The sequence below is a fragment of the Polypterus senegalus genome, chromosome 2, assembly GCF_016835505.1.
Source record: "Polypterus senegalus isolate Bchr_013 chromosome 2, ASM1683550v1, whole genome shotgun sequence".
Lineage (NCBI taxonomy): Eukaryota > Metazoa > Chordata > Cladistia > Polypteriformes > Polypteridae > Polypterus > Polypterus senegalus.
In genome coordinates, this window is record NC_053155.1 from 164128939 (window position 1) to 164148853 (window position 19915).

The window sequence follows — 19915 nt, forward strand, 5'->3', positions numbered from 1 at the left end:
AGACTACGGGCTTGTACCTACAATACAAAGTAACAAAAATAATCCAGGCATATGTGCTTTAATCAATTACAAAGATCCTAAATACATTGTGTATCAGCTATAATTAATACTACGTAGGGTGATAGTCCATTGAAAGGTAAATGAATGTACTCAGTTTTGACTTGGAAATTAACCTAATAATTTTGACTTCTTTGGAACATGAGAACCCAGATCAATGAAGTTCTGAAGCAGTAGCAATAACAAACGAACCACTGTGCCACCTGCTGTGTAAAAGTACAATCACTCATCGAATCCCTGCTTTATTTGTGTAAATAATGTGATATCTTTATTGCTATTAATTTGAGTTCAGACTGGCCTGTTGACTAATCAGAGCATTGAGATTGTGTAGTACTGTAATGATATTTTAGAAACATTGCATTGTAACTTCTCTGGAAAGCTGCAGTGAGTTCTAATTTCATGAAATGTATGCTGCTTTCCCTTTCCTCAGGACTTCTTTACTACTTAAAGATACCAGAAAGTACACAGCTCCTTTTTCTGGTGGAAATGTATCCTTGAAGGTTGGCAGTATGCTGCTGGATTTAACACTAGAATCCCTGAAGCCTACAAAAATAGTAATAATGCCAGGCTACCTTAACACTAGAATTACCATAGCCTACGGAAAACTCGTAAATCCGGCCTACCTTAAATCCCTTCACACCTCTCCGTCAGCGTCTTTTCTTCTATAAATGTGCCGATAAAGACAAGCAGCAAGCAGCCTGCTATTCCATCCCTCTACCACTGCAGAACGTGCACAAATTTCTCCCAGCTCATGCTTTGATTATCTAGGAATGAAGTGCTGGAGTTTTAGTTTGGGAATAATACATCGTTATTTGGAACACATGCATTTCATATGTGTTCCATTTCTACAATAATCTGTGTAAACACATTGTTAAAACAGAAACGTTTTTCAGATTTTAATAATAAATGACAAAATTTAGGCTTAATCTCTATATGTGAAGCCTGAAGTCCAAAGATCAAATAAACACTTTCACAAAAGGTTCAAGGACAATACAACAGCTTCTGTGGTGTAGCGGTAAGATTTGCTGACTTGTACTCGAGTCCCCCGGTTTGATCCTGACTGCCTTGTATATTTACCATTTTCAGTACTGAGCTGCTCTTATTGTTAATATTATACAATAAACACATACATTTGGTTTGCGGCTGTAACAGCCGGTGTACATTTGTATTTCTTGTAAAAGTTAGGTCTTTTCACTTTTATTCTGTGAGTCACGATCACAATACATACTACCAACCCCCACCAGGGTTCTGACTCTGTTACTTTTTATTTGAAACTGAGAATAACTATAGATGGGAGTGAAATTTTGAGGCAATGGAACTGGACATTCTCTTATCTGGATGAATTTGCCGCCTTCGTATCTCACTTTCACTTGATTTTTTTTATTCAGTTTTATTGAGTGTTCCTGCTCACAATGAATTAGTATGCACCTTACGGTCCATGATGTCAAAGCCACACTGACAAAACTAAACAGAGACATAGGTATATATGATATTTGGAATTACTCATTTTATGCCCTGTATAGTACATTTCATAAAACATTGTGGCATAGATGCAACATTATTCATATTCATTCGCATAACATCTTGCGGTTATAATCAGTGACCGCGTGTTCTCCCCCCCCCCCAACCTGATCTTGCCAGTCCCCAAATGTTGCTCTGTGGTGGTGTTTCTTTTGTACACCAGGACATGCAGAGGAAAGAAGAGGTCAGTTCAGCACTATATACAATCATCAAATTCAAATGTTAACAGTTCATGCACACACGCAAGGACCATCCTTAATACATTTACGACATGTGTACCTGTTGCAATGTACACACTTCTCTCTGTGCTGTCATTTCTATTACACACCTGAAAGAAAGACAATATATGTGACATTTTGAAGAAATCGTTTTATGACCTGAATAGTACCAATCAGAAAACATCATTGCACTAATGCAATATTATTTCAAAATGAACAGCATCAGATCAGGTGTGAATTTATACTTGTGCTGTTAGTTAGATCAGAAGGTGAGGGCGGGGGAGAAGCGTGAACATGACTGAGTGAAGACTGAAAATGAAAGAAATGTGAGGCAACTAAAGCATTTTTTAACACAATCCCTTTATTTCAGGGGCTCAAAAGTAAGCAGTAAATGCTTTAGTTGCATCACATTTTTATGCAATCTTTTTGTTCAGCCCACTGAATTATAGCTGAAAGTCTGCACTTCAACTGCATCTGAGTTGTTTCACTCAAAATTATTGTGTTAATGTACAGAACCAAAATTAGAAAAAAGTTGTCTCTGTCCAAATATTTATGGACCGAACTGTATGATACATATTTGACTAGTAAAGGAGAGAATGTCATGTCCTATTATAATTATGAAGCTGCTGCAGGAATAGGCCATTTCATTGGCTAATTCTGGTTTAGTACAAAAACTGCTGGCATTAGTAAAATCTGATCTATATTACTAAACGAAGGTTGTATATATGCACAGAGGCCAGAAGTACCGAAACCACACGCACACAGCCTCTCACAGTCAGTATTTGGCACCTAAACAATACAATACAAACTGTAAACTAAACTTCAGGTCACAATACAACCACCGCCCGAACGCGAATGCCATACCACCGCATAAGCAACTTTTGTTTAGTAATGTTTGTATATATGCACAGATGGCAGAGGCCAGAATCAAGCCGTGCCCAATACAACTGCTGCCCGAACGCGCACACCACCGCATATACAACCTTTGTTCAGTAATGTAGATCTCCAAGTGGGGATCCATTGCCATGGTTACATCAGCACACAAATGCGCCACCATCACGATCGGGGAACTAGGTGACGCCAAAACCGTATGCGCACAGTGCCTCTGCACCCCAGAGTCAAACCCAGCAGGTGGCTCCAAAACCGCATGCACACAGCGCCCCAAGAGTCAAACCAAGCCGCTTCCCAGAGTCCGTAGGTGGCACCCAAACAACACAATACAACCTGTAAACTAAACTTCAGGTCACAATACAACTGCTGCCCGAACACGAACGCACACACACCACCGCATATACAAACTTCGTTGAGTAATGTTTGTATATATGCACAGATGGCAGAGGCCAGAAGCAAGCCGTGCACAATGCAACCACCGCACGAACGCGCACACCACCGCATACACAACCTTCGTTTAGTAAGGTAGATCTCCAAGCCGGAATCCGCAACAGTACATGGTTGGTCATGAACAGCATGACAGAAAATGTTATTGAGGCACAAGTGCTTATGGGATCCCATACTGGCAATACTGTTTTGATTCCTAGAATTGACCTTACAAGTTCTGACCTGGAATTACCTTTTAAACTTAAACAACGCCAGTTTCCCATTAAGACTGCACTTGCCATGACGATCAACAAATCCCAAGGACAAAGTAGGGATTTACCTATTTGGTGTTCGTGTGACGTTAAAGTGAAGGTTTTAACTACTCCATATTGGGGAGAGCTAATTCAAGGACAGGAAACGATCTTTACCAAAAATGTTGTATAAGGAAATTTTTGATTAACTATTTTGAATTTACCATTTTATGAATTTTTTGTTTCCAATTAACTTCATTTAAACCTTTCCACTCTGATTATTATTTTTTGTAACTTATAAGTACAGCAGCTCAAAGACATTTTGGACTTAAATGATATAACAATTCAATTTTAGTTTTAATTAATTGGTTAATTTTAGTATAAATATTGATTTAATTAAATGAAAACTTTCCCAGGATGCTCCCACCCTCCATCATTTTTCATTCCTCCAAAGATCGGATGGAACAGAAAGTGATTGCTATTCTTGGATTTGCAATTCTTTAGAGAATCAGGGGTTTACTGGTACCTTATGTGCATCACCTTGAAAATTTCACGGACAAAGACTGGTTCACAAGAATTATGAAACAATGGATTATTATTCAATTGAGAATTTTAATTTCTAAGAAGTAGCTAATGGTTCTTCCATACAATTATCCAAGCATAATACCACCAAATGTAACAAACCTGATAAAATGATATGCTGACTGACACCCCTCTTCCACCACCTTTCCCAAATTAAATTTAGTCAGCACCTAGACAGAGGTTTTGTTGCAGGTCTTCCCCTTCAAAAGCAATGTTCAAAATAGGAGATTTGAGCAAAAGGATCATAGGCTCAGACATCCTCAGCCTCCCCTCTCCCTGCATGTATCTTTTGTTCCACTCAGAATTCTGCTTAATCAAAATATCAGGCAAACCAGCTATTGTCTTCTTCTTTCGGTTGCCCCCATTAGAGGGTGCAGCAATGGATCATCATCTTCCATATCTTTCTGTCCTCTGCATCTTGTTCTGTTACACCCATCACCTGCATGTCCTCTCTCTCTACATCCATAAACCTTCTCTCAGGTTTTCCTCTTCCCTGGTAGCTCTATCCTTAGTATCCTTCTCCCAATATACTCAGCATCTCTCCTCTGCACATATCCAAACCAACACAATCTCACCTCTCTGACTTTGTCTACCAACCATCCAACTTGAGCTGACCCTCTAATGTACTTATTTCTAATCCTGTCCATCCTCGTCACACCCAATGCAAATCTTAACATCTTTAACTCTGCTACATCCAGCTGTGTCTCCTGCTTTCTGGTCAGTGCCATCGTCTCCAACCCATATAACATAGCTGATCTCACTACCGTCCTGTAGACCTTCCCTTTCACTCTGCTGATACCTGTCTGTTACAAATCACTCCTGACACTCTTCTCCAACCTGCCTGCACTCTCTTTTTCACCTCTCTTCCACAATCCCCATTACTCTGTACTGTTGATCCCAAGTATTTAAACTCATCCACTTTCAACAATTTGCATCCTCACCATTCCAATGACCTCCCTCTCATTTCCAGACATGTAATTCTGTCTTGTTCCTACTGACCTTCATTCCTCTGCTATCTACAGCATATCTCCACCTCTCCAGGGTTTTCTCAACCTGCTTCCTACTATCACTACAAATCACAATGTCATCAGCAAACATCATTGTCCACAGGAACTCCTGTCTAATCTCGTCTCTCAACCTGTCTATCACCACTGCAAATAAGAAAGGGCTCCTAGCCGATCCCTGATGTAATCCCACCTCCACCTTGAATGCATCCGTCACTACTGCCACAGACCTTACCACTGTCGCACTTCCCTCGTACATATCCTGTACAGCTCTTACATACTTCTCCGCCACTCGTACAATACCACAGTTCCCCTTGAGGCTCCCCGTCATATGCTTTCTCCAGGCAAAAAAGAGCACCAAAGATGTGATGTTTGCTCTGAGGATGTTGATGGAGAAGTATAGGGAAGGCCAGAGGGTGTTGCATTGCATCTTTGTGTACCTGGAGAAAGCATATGACAGGGAGCTATCAAAGTTGTGGGCACTGGAACCTTTGAACTGAATGCCATCCTAACACAGGGCACACTCGTTCACATGTCGATAAGGAAACACCAGGCAAAAGTAAATTCTCCAGTTAACCCAGTTTGTACATCTTCAGGATATGGCGGCAACAAGGATACCACAATCAAGGGTGACATCTTTTGCAATGTGTGACATGAATCCAAGCAGGCAGTCCCTCAACTTTAACAGCATGTGGTGTCGACAGCAGAACGTGGAATGGTCCCCTCCACCGAGGGTGCTGCCAATGTTTCCTTCGAGTATCTCTTACCAGAATACAGGTTCCTAACGGAATCGGGAGTCCATTAATGGAGGACTAGTTCTCCAGGCCTGATTCGCCTGCTCGTGGACTTCCTTCAGAGAAGCTCGGAGACCTGTAAGACTGGAAAGAAGATCATTGTCCACAGTATGCAATGTAACATTACCTATGACCATGCCGACTGGCATGGGCCGTCCGGTCAGAATTTTAAATGGCGACAGCCCTAACCGCAGATGTGTTCTTCCCCTTAATCCCATCAAGGCCAGGGGTAGAGCATCAGGCCAAGTTAAATTTGTTTGCTGACAGATTTTAGCCAATTTAGATTTCAAGGTACCATTGCATCTCTCTACTATACCCCCACTTTGAGGATGGCATTTGCAATGATGATGTACATTTATCTGGAGCCAAGTAGTCAATTCATTAATTATAGAATTCACAAAATGACTTATCAGTCTGCAATTTTTGTGGTATTCCCCATCTTGGAATGATTTCCTTTATCAAAGCTTTTTCCACAGTTTCGGCATCTGCATGTTTGGAAGGGAAAGCTTCCACCCATCGGGAGAACACATCATCAATTACTAAACAGTATCGATACCCCTTTGATGGTGTTAATTCAATGAAGTCCATTTGAAGGTGTTCAAATGGACCCATTGGGTTAGGTGTAACGGCGGGACTTACCTGAATACCCTTTCTAACATTAAATTTCTGACATACTGCACAGCGTTTACAGAATTGCTCTGCATATCTAGAGAAGCCTAATGCTTCCTAATGTCTCTCAACTTCTTGAACCATTGCATCCTTTCCAGTGTGATCCAGGCCATGTGCAATTTTTGCCATACCTGGAAAAAAAGCTTTAGGAAGGAAAGGTTTATTAGTTTGCTTATGGGTCCAGATCTCATCGACCAATGATCCTTCCTTAGACCAGTTTCTTTTTTCTTTTTCTGAAGCTGAACTCTGTAAAGAAATGACTAAATTACCGGAATCTCTGTCATCTGTCTGTTGGAATAAAGAAATTGGGGTATTATCATAAGCAACTTGTTTCGCAAAGTGATCGGCCAGTTTGTTTCCTTTACTAATGGGATCTTGTTTTTCAGTATGGGCTTGGCATTTAACTATAGCCAATTTTGATGGCTTGGTTATAGCTTCTAAGAGGGATTTTTTGATGCTGAATGGGCTTGCCAGTACTGGTCTTGAATCCCCTGAGTTTCCATAATGCCCCATGATTATGGCAGACTCCAAAAGCATATCTAGAATCAGTATAGATAGTTACAATTTTTCCCTCTGACAACTGACAAGCTCGGGTGAGGGCTATCAACTCAGCTGCCTGCGCACTCAACTTGAAGAAATTCGGTTTGCTTCCAGCAAGTGGTCACCTTTGACCACTGCATAACTGGTTGAAGGTGTTCCATTTTCCAATTGTAAAGAACATCCATCCACAAAAATTATCTCCCCTGTTCCTAAGGGTGTTTCCTGTAGGTCTGGTCTAGGTTTTATAACCTTAGTTATTTCGTCATAACAGTTGTGGGGCTCCCCTTCCTCTTCAGTTGGAAGAAGAGTAGCTGGATTTAATGTGGAGCACCTTTCTATGGTAATGTTTGACAACATACAGTTTACATTTTGATAGTGTATTGCCCTAGCAGTAGTGAGATGTGAGGTTTTAGCCTGTACTAAAATGGAGTGTACAGCATGAGGCACTTTTACCACTAGGGGGCTCATGAGCACTATATCTGTACTGGTTAGCACGGCCTCTGTTGTGGCTGCTACAGCTCTGATACAGGTTGGAAGTCCCGCAGCCACTTGATCCAATTTTTTCAAAAAATAGGCTATTGGCCTTTGTTTTTCTCCATAGAATTGTGTAAGAACTGCATTCATATATCCCCCCTTTTCGTCCACGAACAGAGTGAATGGACAAGAATAGTCAGGCAGTCCCAACGCAGGTGCAGAGAGAAGTGCACTTTTTCAGTCACACAGAGCCTTCTCAGCTTGTTCATTCCATTCCACCTGAAAAGAAAGTGGGAGATCAGGGGTGTTTGCTAAAGTTTGCAAAGGCTGTGCTCTTTCAGTGAAGTTTAAAATCCATTGCCGACAGTATCCTAGAATGCCTAATACAGACATAACTTGTTGCTTTGTAACAGGTCTAGGAAGATTTTGAATGGTGTTTATACGGTCGCTAGAGAGAGCTCTTGTTCCGCAAGAAATGTCATGACCTAAATATTTAACGGTAGTTTGAATAAACTGCAGTTTTGCTTTAGAAACTTTATGGCCATTTTGTGCTAAAAATAATAACAATTTCTGAGTATCATGTGCACAATCTTCTTCAGTAGTACTACACACCATTATACACTCACCTAAAGGATTATTAGGAACACCTGTTCAATTTCTCATTAATGCAATTATCTAATCAACCAGTCACATGGCAGTTGCTTCAATGCATTTAGGGGTGTGGTCCTGGTCAAGACAATCTCCTGAACTCCAAACTGAATGTCAGAATGGGAAAGAAAGGTGATTTAAGCAATTTTGAGCGTGGCATGGTTGTTGGTGCCAGACGGGCCGGTCTGAGTATTTCACAATCTGCTCAGTTACTGGGATTTTCATGCACAACCATTTCTAGGGTTTACAAAGAATGGTGTGAAAAGGGAAAAACATCCAGTATGCGGCAGTCCTGTGGGCAAAAATGCCTTGTTGATGCTAGAAGTCAGAGGAGACTGGGCCGACTGATTCACACTGATAGAAGAGCAACTTTGACTGAAATAACCACTCGTTACAACCGAGGTATGCAGCAAAGCATTTGTGAAGCCACAACCTTGAGGCGGATGGGCTACAACAGCAGAAGACCCCACCGGGTACCACTCATCTCCACTACGAATAGGAAAAAGAGGCTACAATTTGCACGAGCTCACCAAAATTGGACAGTTGAAGACTGGAAAAATTTTGCCTTGTCTGATGAGCCTCAATTTCTGTTGAGACATTCAAATGGTAGAGTCAGAATTTGGCGTAAACAGAATGAGAACATGGGACCCATCATGCCTTGTTACCACTGTGCAGGCTGGTGGTGGTGGTGTAATGGTGTAGGGGATGTTTTCTTGGCACACTTTAGGCCCCTTAGTGCCAATTGGGCATCGTTTAAATGCCACGGGCTACCTGAGCATTGTTTCTGACCATGTCCATCCCTTCATGACCACCATGTACCCATCCTCTGATAGCTACTTCCAGCAGGATAATGCACCATGTTACAAAGCTCGAATCATTTCAAATTGGTTTCTTGAATATGACAATGAGTTCACTGTACTACAATGGCCCCCACAGTCACCAGATCTCAACCCAATAGAGCATCTTTGGAATGTGGTGGAACGTGAGCTTCGTACCCTGGATGTGCATCCCACAAACCTCCATCAACTGCAAGATGCTATCCTATCAATATGGGCCAACATTTCTAAAGAATGCTTTCAGCACCTTTTTGAATCAATGCCACGTAGAATTAAGGCAGTTCTGAAGGCGAAAGGGGGTCAAACACCATATTTGTATGGTGTTCCTAATAATCCTTTAGGTGAGTGTATCATCTATATACTGTATCAATACACTGTCTTTATCTGGCCAAAAGCCTTCTAAATTTTGAGCAAGATTGTGTCCATATTCTCAAGGGGCTTCAGTATATCCCTGAGGCATGACGGTCCATGTCCAACGGCGGTTTTGGAAAGTAAAGGCAAACCAGAATTGAGAGTCGGGGTGCACAGGAATAGAAAAGAAAGCGTTAGCAAGGTGACTTCTTGTCCGTTTATTCGCATCAGCAGAATCCTACATCAATACTCAGCGTGGAGTCCAGGATATGGAGGTTTTTACCCCGATCCCTTCATCAGACGCCTTGTATGCGTCAATCTGCCAGGGTATAGTCTGTCACCTGAGCAACCCGTTGAGACAAGAGTATAACTAGACAGCGGATGGAAAACTCGACCTCCTGTTTATTTAGACACAAACTTTTAACTATGCCCTTTCACCCCCATTCCTTTTTATTATTTTAGGAGCGTGCCACTCACCCCTTTCTATTCCACTTCACAAGGGGTGACTTGCTAACATTCATACTGTGCCGTTTTCCGTAGGGTCCCAAAAGCCACTTTCCATGAGTCCGTAGAACCCTCCTATGGTTCTGATACAGTATGATCTCTAATTCCTTATTTTGCATATGCTTTCTATTCCTTTTCTTTCTGTATTCATATTACTTCCGGCCCACCAGTCAAACTAATGGGAATCCCCCGATCTACTCGCCGTGACTCCGTCCAGCTGCCTGGAAATGCCCGTCAAGTTGTGCCTTGTATCGGCTAGGAGGAGGTCAGGGACTCCCCACGCAGGAAACTCCCAAGGCAGGCCAGTCCTAACCTTTACCGTAGCTGGACCCGATCTGGCCGGAATCGGCTCCACTATGGTCCTCTGGACGATTCTGCTCGAGGAGTCGTCTGCCCGTCTCCTGCCCCACGTTTGGGTGCCAAAAAACTGTGGACAAAGACTTCAGACAAGACAGCAGGTGTGGTTATAAAGCAGCTTTATTTTGCAGAGTCACAGTGAGAAGAGTTTCAGAAAAGCAGACAATCAATATACATGGCAGCGTCAGTGCTCTTCTGAACCCCGTCTGTTGGGTGGGGTAAAGTTTTTATACCTCTAGAATGCGTGATTTAATATCATTATGAAATGCAACAGTCAACACGTTTATTATACACAATCCTTGAGCCCCTTCAATGCTCCTTGTGCAACTTGATTTCTTGGCCCCTTTGTTATGGCGTTCAGATGTAAACTAAGGAAAAATGTGAAGGCAGACTCGTGTGGAATGCTTAGACCTTGAGTCTTTTGGATAAATATTTTTCTGTTTTGCTCAGCAAAGCATGCTTTTACATAATGTATGGTTTCGTAAAGCTTACTTCTCAGAAATGAATTAGTACAAGGGAACGAAGAGAACATTTATCTTCCACACTCTTCACTACCATCCACTTAAACTCAACCTTGCAGTCTTCCTTTTTCAAGTTTCACCATTTGATCCGTGGCTCTGCCCTCACTTTCTCCCACTTCTTGATCTCCAATGTCATCCTACAGACCACCATCCTATGCTGCTTAACTACACTTTCCCCTGTCACCACTTTGCAGTCTTCAATCTCCTTTAGATTGACTCTTCTGCATAGGATGTAATCTACCTGTGTGCATCTTCATCCACTCTTGCACATCACCATGTGTTCCTCCCTCTTCTTAAAATACGTATTCACCACCATGCCATGCCCATCCTTTTAGCAAAATCCACTATCATCGGACTTTCTTCATTCCTCACCTTGATATCGTACCTACCCATCACCTCCTCGTCGTCTTTGTTCTCTTCTCCAATGTGTCAATTGAAATCTGCTCCAATCACCACTTTCTGTCCGTTGCATACACTGTTCATCACTTCATCCAACTTACTCCAAAAATCTTCTTTCTCATCCATCGCACACCCAACTTGCAGGGCATATGCATTGATGAATGTTCATTATCACACCTCCAATTTCCAGCTTCATAATCATTACTCTGTCTTTCACTCTTGACATGCTGTTCCTTCAGAATAACCCCTACCCCATTTCTCCTCCCATCCATACCATGATAGAACAATTTGAATCCACCTCCGATCCACCTGGCCTTACTCCCCTTCAATTTAGTCTCTTGCACGCACAATATATTAACCTTCCTTCTCTCCCCTTACCAGTCATACTGCCAGCATTCAAAGCTACTACCCTCAGTTCCACTCTCTTTACCTTTCTCCTCTTCTCCTGCCTCCGGACACGTCTCCCCCCTCATCTTTTCCTTCTTCAGCCAACAGTAGCCTAATTTTTCATTGTTAACCTGGGGCTCGACCAATCCATTATGTACATTTGTATTGTTGTCGGCATATTGATTTGGCAAAATTTTACCCCGGATGCCCTTCCTGACGCAGTCCTCCGCATTTATCCAGGCTTGGGAACGGAACAAAGAAACAAACTTGTTTTTGCATCCCCTGTGGCTGTGTTGTCTATTGATTCATATACCATCAGCTTTTCTTGCACCATCTGTCACCTGTCTTCAAATCTCCTTTGACAAATGCAACTGGCAAAGGTTTCATAGAATCGATGGTAACATTATTAGCAAGGTCAGATAAATGCCTAAATTGGCCTTTTTATACCTGTTTATCAAGAAACACCACCATACAGCAACGTGTGCGAACTGGCAAGATCGGGGAGAAAAACACGCGGTCACTGATTACAAACCACAAGAATAATGAAAGAGACAATATATGTAAAAACATCATCGCACTAATGCAATATTATTTGAAAACGAACAGCGTCAGATCGGGCTTGAATATGCGCCCAATCTGACGCTGTTCGTTTTCAAGTAATATTGCATGTACTGTGCGTTGAACTGCTGTACTGAATAAGCTGATGCCTTCTGTAACAGCATCAGCGTGTATTCAAACCCGATCTGACGCTGTTCGTTTTCAAATAATATTGCATGTACTGTACTATTTTAGAATAAAAACATACATCCTGTCAATCATGAAGAATCCACTGCATCCACTGATCAGTGTCATTTCCAGGCAGAGGAGTAGCTTCAGTGACAGACTTTTGTCACTGTCTTGCTCCACTGACAGACTGAGGAGATCGTTCTTCCCCCACACTATGCGACTCTTCAGTTCCACCCAGAGGAGTAAACACTAACATTACTCAAAGTTATTGTCTGCTTTTTTTATTTATTTATTTGGTTTTTTTTTTCATTTTTTCATTTTTATTACTATTTAATTTAATATTGTTTCTTTGTATCAGTATACTGCTGCTGGATTATGTGAATTTCCCCTTGGGATTAATAAAATATATATCTATCTATCATTTGATTTCAGTCAGTCTGTAAGAGCCAGTGTAAATGCATGATAATTGTAAAGGTTAGCTTCTTTTTTTTTTGTTTTAAATTCAGTTCCATTCTCTCAGTTGTGTTCACGATCCCCCCCCTCCTGCTGTTTTCACATAAAGATGCGCTATAGCTCAAATGTGATTTATTTGGCGACGCGCTATAGCTTGAATGTTATTTATATAGGGAAGAAAGTACAGTGTCAGGTGCTCATTCAGTGTAATAGGAACCATAGCACAGAGAGATGTGTACACTGCAACAAGTACACATGTCATAAATGTAGGAAGGGTGTGTGGGAATTGTTAATATTTGAATGTGATGATTTTATACATCACGGATCGGAAATCAGCAGTTCTTAGCATTGCATCACACAAGCTATCGTATCAACCGCCTACTGTAACTTGCTTTATTTTTTCTTCACTTATAGTCTAGCATAAAAGTGCACTTGTTTTGTTATACTTCTACACCAACATATGTTCCTGTGTTTGAGCAACACGGATATGCTCAAAAAATAGACGTGTAATGCCACAAAAAGTGCATGCAGGCACTTCAGTTCGCAAGCATTGGTACGAGAATGCAGTCACAAGTATGCTGTAGAGCTATAGTGCGTCTTTATGTGAAAACAGCAGTGTGGGGGGTAGGGAAGGATCCCGAACACTTCTGAGAGAATGAAAAGTGAATTAAAAAAAAAACTAACCTTTACAAGTATCATAAATTACACTGGCTGTTACACACTGAAATCAAATGTGTTTTTATTCTAAAATAGTAAGAATAAGAGCTGTTTACTTTTCAAAACTGAGTCGTGCAGGATCGAACTCATGACCTTTTGATTACTAGTCAGCAGTTGATACCATTACGCTACCATGGCAGTTGTATTAAGTATGTGTCGACGTGGCATGCTAAGGTGGCTTTTTTTCTGCAGTTATATTTTTGAATAAAAGCATACTTGTTCTGTTATATTTGTACGTTTTGTGAAAGTGTTTCTTTAATATTTGGATTTCAGGTTTCATACATTATATAGTTTATGCCTACATTTTGTCATTTACTACTACAATATGAAAAACGTTTCTGTTTTAAAAATGTGTTTACACGGATTACTGTAGAAACGGAACACATGTGAAATGCGTGTATTCCAAATAATGATCTATTATTTCCACTCTAAAACTCCACTTCACTCCCAGATAATCTGCTGCTTCAGAATTTTCAGATTTTGTTTTACAATTCTGTGGTATACTGAAGGGCAATTATAAACATTTAATAACTTTCAAAGGCTTTAATTGGCAAATACATCAAATTTATGTAAAGAGTCAATATTTACAGTGCTGACCCTTCTTCATAATTTCTGAAGTTCGCTATGGTATGCTGGATATCAGCTTCTGGTCCAAATCCAGACTGATATTGATCCATTCTTGCGTTTTATCTGCTTGGAGTTGATCATAATTTGTGACATGGTTCTCCATCATGCTGGAAAATATACAGATCATCATGAAATTGCGTCTGGATTGTTGAGAGGAGATGTACTTGGGGGACGTTTTGATACCGTTCTTTATTTATGGCATTGTTCTTGGGCAGAATTGTGAATGGGCCCACTCCCTTGGATGAGATGCAACCCCAAACGTAGATTGTCTCGGGATGCTCACAGGACTCATGGTAGAGTTCATCTTTTCCTTCTACAAACACTCTATTTTTCCACATGTCTCAAACAATTGGAAGGAGGATTCATCTGAAAAAATAACTTTGCACCAGTCTTCTGCTGTCCAATCCTTGTAGTTCCTGCAGAATGTCAGTCTGTCCTTGATGTTTTAGTTGGAAAGAAGTGGCTTCTTTGCTGCCCTTCTTGCCCCAAAGCCATTGTCCAAAATTCTTCGCCTTAATGTGCAAGCAGATGCACTCACACCCACCTGCTGCCAGTACTGAGCAAGCTCTGCACTGGTATCAGCACGATTCTTTAGCTGACTCCTCAGGAGGAGACAGTCCTTGCTGGACACTTTTAGCTAATAATTTTGTGAAATGGAAAAAATAAGTGAAAATGATTTTTTTGAGATAACTTTTTAGGCTAATGAAGTTCTCAATGAATTAATATGCATCAGAGACCTCTGCACAATAATATAAAAACAATGTGAATTGCCACCACAAAAACTGAAGCCTAAAATTTTGCAAAACACAACATTTGTGTCACTGCCAAAACTTTTTGCAACTACTGAAGTGGTTTGGTGGGTATGGGGCCTCACACTGCTGCAAAGAAAATGTTAGTGATTCTGTAGTGTGATTGATTGTATTATGCTTCCAGTCAAGCTTAAGTCAGTTTGTAATTTGTGTGTGTCTCTCTGTCTCTCTCTCCCAACACACACACACTTCAAGCTCCTTCAGAATATTCTCATGTGGCATGGAATTCTTTCAAATAAATGCCTGAGAGAACTGGCATTGGACAGCCTATTGAATCGTTATATTCTTCTAGCTCTTCAGAATTCTGATCCTGGGGAAGACTGCATTTTAAAATGTCAAAGTGTAAGTTTCTCTCCCTAAAACAAAATATTTTAAGTATATATGTTGAATTACTATTTCTGAATGTTTCAATAATTAAAACATAGTCTAATAAAGCTGTCTTTCTATGCATAATCTGTTTATTTTGATGGGTGCGACTTGTTTGTTTGACCACTTTCTCTTTAGGGTACGTTACTTTGGTTGAGTAATTTTATTCCTTGCTTGCTTACAATACAGATTAGCACACTGTTTTCCCAAATTTGTTGATCCTCAATGACTATTAAACTATTACCTTTGATTTTGTGGCCTCCATTATAGCTTTTTCATTTGGCAAGTCATTAACCTATGGTTAAAGTGTTTTCACTTTGATTATTTTTGTTTCAAGAAATTTTGTGTAGATCAAAAGATAACTGGAACAAACATTGTTTATCTCCAAGAGCAGAGTTTGAGAACCAGAGTTAGCTGGTAGCTGCTGGCTCACTTTGCATCTCATTATTGTTTAGCAGCTGTTTCCCAAAAAAATTAAGGATTTTGAGTCTTAAAAGCAGGTTAAATAATATTAAGGTTTTAGAAGGGTGGTCCATTGGTTAATGATTTAGTTACTTAAAGATATTGCCTGTCACACAGATGATTGCTATATTGGCTCATTTAATAGTCAGTAGCCCTGTGTACAATGAAGTGGTTCATTTTTCAAATGGAAATGTTTATATAATCAACATATTAAGTTAGAGAGGTGAAACAAATTACCATTAGATGGAATCAGAGTGTCATAGAATGCAATATAATCATAAAATGTTTCCTATTTATGTAAACTGCCAAATAAACTCCTAGGATGCTGTGCATGTTGCACATTAAGAGCTGCATCTCTACCATGATTACATTATTTTCATCACCTGATTTCTGTTCCTATTTGTTATTTTGCATTATTTTTATCTTTGTTGCAACTAGTAGTTCATTTGTATCAGACTATGCTTTATGACTGTTGTGTGGGGATGAATCTTTTCATCCACTGCAGCCCAAGATCTTCATGTTCTTAATATGACTCAGGATTAAATAAGCAGTCTGGATATGATTTATCGACAGAGTTGGTAGGGCTAACATTCAAGCAGTGCTTTGTATAAAACGTTTATTCATATATTTCCTGAACCCTTAGATTCTAATTTGGGTTTAAGTTTATTTCTTAGTACTTGCTATTAATTACTAATTTCTTGAAAAATACTTGTTTTATTTTTACTTTTTGTAAGTGTATCTGTACCACTTTATATTCTTAAAATATGGGAAATTAAGTGTTGCTGAACTTTTATTTTAGTTTGCAAAACTGTATTTTGAAAGGATAATCAATCTCTCTCTCTCTCTTTTTTAATACAGGTGGTGGAATGTTTTCCCATGCAGTGGTTTTCAAATCAAAAAGGGCAACAGACTATCCCCCATTTAGAGAATTTTTGCCGCTTCCTTGCACATTTAACCAGCACAATATACAGGGTCAGCATTGGTCTTTCTGATACAGAAAAAAGAATTGCAAGGCAAGTTTATTTTTTATATGTATATTTCTCTGTTTTCTCTAAAATTTCAAAAAACTTTGAATTTCATGTACCTACTTTTATGTATATTTAAGATATTTATTTTTTATTTTTAGGGATCATATCAAGACTGTAATCAAGCTGCTAGCTAGCATGCACGCTGTGGATCATGTGATTACAGTTGCCAGTGAGCATGCCATAAAGGATGTAAAAGCATTTCTTGAAAACAAATAATGTTGGTCTTTCTTCCATTGCTTTTCTTTATCATCTGTAAATATGTACATTAGGGAACACTTTGAATATTATTAAATGTTGCTAAAACGATTGGAATCTTTGGTGTGTTACCAAATGATTTTCAGTCATGATTTATACTGGTCTTTAGGAAACTGTAAAGTACAGAGCACCCCCATTTTTATAGAGCATATCACTTTCTAAAATGATGTTTTTAATATGAGCATGTAAAAATTAAAAATGTCATTCATTTGTGAAGCCAAATTGGCTTGATGCCAAAAAATGTAAAAAATAAAAAGATGTGGTATACCTTGCATTATAATTCTCATGAGATAGTTATTTTTATTTTTTATGTATAGTCAGGAGTAAATCCTGGGGTAAAGAGGACACCTTAACAAACATAAATTATGCATTACCCATGTACTCATATGGTCTGCAAAATCAAAAGTGGGTGGATAATTAGTCTTTTATGATTAAGTAAAACTTTCTTTGTAACTATAAAACCTGCAGAGACAACCACTGGAATAATTTATTTCATGTTTCCATGAATGGAAAGAGTTCTGCATATTATCTTAACATGTGCTTAATTATTTTTGATAAGTGGTTTAAATCCTTTTTCAGATGTGTAATTAATATACAATTTTAAGCCTTACAGAGGAATATAAGAAGTAAAGATTGCAACCCCGCCAGAAATCGGGCAAAGCAAATTTAAGGGTTCAGAGAATTATGGTCCCCCTGTATGTATCAGACTGCTCATTAGCTGATGGACAAAAATTAACTTTCAGACAGCACTAGGAATATGTTAAAATGTTTTAAAGATGTTTTATAAACCTGGGGTTTGTGCTGGTAGGGTCTAGTCCCTAACAGGAAATGGTGTAGCCCTTGACTCTCCTTGCGATTTTAATAAGCTTGTACTACAACCTTTCCTTTCCATCAGAAGGGAAAAATATAAGAAAACTGTTTTTGAACCTTCAACATTTGGTATTGTGAGGTACTTTTTTTAAAATGTGTTCACATATAATGAGGAAAGCACCCTCTGCAATTGACATCTCTGTTGGTCTTTCAATGTGCATCAGTCCTCATGAAACTGTTCAATGCCCGGTTGACTAATTTTTGTTGAAATATGTCACACTTTTCTGTCAAGGAAATTTGTTGGGAAAGTTTATTTTTTATTGAGTTATCTCAAACAGAACATGCTTTACATATTTTTCAATTTTTACAATTTCCCATTGAAAAGCACAGGAAAATTTGCAAACTCATCTGCATTAAAACAGAGAAGTTTTCTACTTGGCTTCAGTTATTTTACCACTTCAATCTGTATGTTTTGTATATTTTTCATCATTTACTTGGTCAGCAGCAACTGCTAATAATAAAATTGATCCCCTGTACAAGTTAGTGAAATGCCAGGAGAGGTGTGCATGCAAGATGCTTATATCCCTGCTCATCTTCTTTTGCTTCTTGAGGTAAGTTAACCTTAAAAGTAAAACAAAAAATAAAGCCAAAAAGACACTTACCTAGAAATGATTTTAAGAGGAAAAGAATTATGTAAGTATTATGTAAAAAAACATGTACTTGGTATTTTTATTACACTAATAACAATCTCGTAGTTCTATCTGCACATTATGTCGGGCATTTGTATTTCTGTGACACTAATTTATAGGTAGAACTCCAGATTAGCTGTCCATCATGGTAAAAAGCAGCCAACAATTTTAACACTCCATCGGGCACTTCAAAACTGAAATTTAAACTACAGTTAGTCACAGTCCCACTACATCCAACATTATAGCACATCAGTTAATGCCATTTTTACCTCACTAGGATTGGACTCTGATGTCTGTGAATGCTATTGAACCTCGGATGAACCTTTTTGGGCTTAATTTTTAACTACAGGTTATTGTAAAGTGCAGTTTAAAAAACATGTTTAATGTGTTTTTTTGCATGGGCTTGTAGGCAGCAGGCAACAAAGGGTTAACAGCAGAAATGTCACTGTACCTGTTCAGGCAGCTGTCACAGAGAAATTGAGCCTATCCTAAAACAACTTCACAAAGATGATTCAAAAAAAAAAAAACCCAAAAAGTAGGCATTCCTGGGCAGGCTATTACAGGAAAAGCAGGTGTGATCTACTGTAAATCAGTCACTATATGACTATAAGACAGTATGTCTTGCAGTAATTGGGTGCTAAATCTTATTGAAACTCTGACCAGTGCAAAATTGTTTCCATAATTTGAATGACGCATTTTCATGCTTTGATGTATTATGTCAGCTGTTTGCTGCTTAAAACAGATTCTATCTGTGCTTGGCTGTGATAAACTCGCATTTTGAGACTTTTGACCTGCAGAAACTGTATTAAAAAAGCTCCGACAAAGCTCGGTTTGCTGAAGCTTGGCCCAGACTGATGAACTATGTCGATGCCGACTGTTCCTCAGAATGCCTTCCACATTGACAGATTTGATGTCTGCTGCCTTTTCTTGGGCTTCCTCTCCAAGATTCTGCGTTTTTCAAAAGCTTCATCTGAGTTATGATTTGTCGTGTAAGCCGACATTCAACAAAGTTATTTCTCCTACATGATTTCTTACCACCATATCACTAGGGAAGGGTATCATCTTTTATGTTATATCTGTATAGATTCAAGTTAATAAGACGACGCAATCATAAACGACCTTATTCCTATGGAGCGAGAATTCCATGCTGGAAACAGTGTTATGTCAATTTGCTTGGTGTTTAAGTGTTCACTTCGAGTTGACACATGGTTTCTTGTTCATGGCTAGCTTGAATTTTTTATCTGAATTTATTACACTTCTATGTTTTTAAACAGGCAGGGCAGGGTGAGCTCAAAATCAACAACATGTGTTCTCAAAGTTATATTATAAGGACACTAGCTGTGCTACCACTAAGATGGGTTGAAATATAAGTACTCAATGTAGACCTCAGCATTAACGTTTGCAGTCCACCATTTATTGGAATGTGTTTTGTAATGCAGTTCATAATGAAATGCATTGTATTTGTCATTCCAGCAGATGGTGCATGACAAACATTTGTACAAGTAAAATATATTATTACAATGGTTTGTAATCCACTATCTGT

At 39.3% G+C, this 19915-nt stretch overlaps 1 protein-coding gene across 1 annotated transcript in view; it reads left to right on the plus strand.

Annotated features, from left to right (window-relative positions):
* paxbp1 (PAX3 and PAX7 binding protein 1) overlaps window positions 1–18885 on the plus strand; it is a 256815-nt gene extending 237930 nt beyond the window's left edge. The window contains exons 16-18 of the mRNA XM_039744927.1: window positions 14958–15104; window positions 16449–16603; window positions 16717–18885. Of these exons, the coding sequence (XP_039600861.1) occupies window positions 14958–15104; window positions 16449–16603; window positions 16717–16834 (420 nt within the window). The 3' untranslated portion in view covers window positions 16835–18885. The remainder of the gene's footprint in view (window positions 1–14957; window positions 15105–16448; window positions 16604–16716) is intronic.
* Window positions 18886–19915: the final 1030 nt, after the last annotated feature.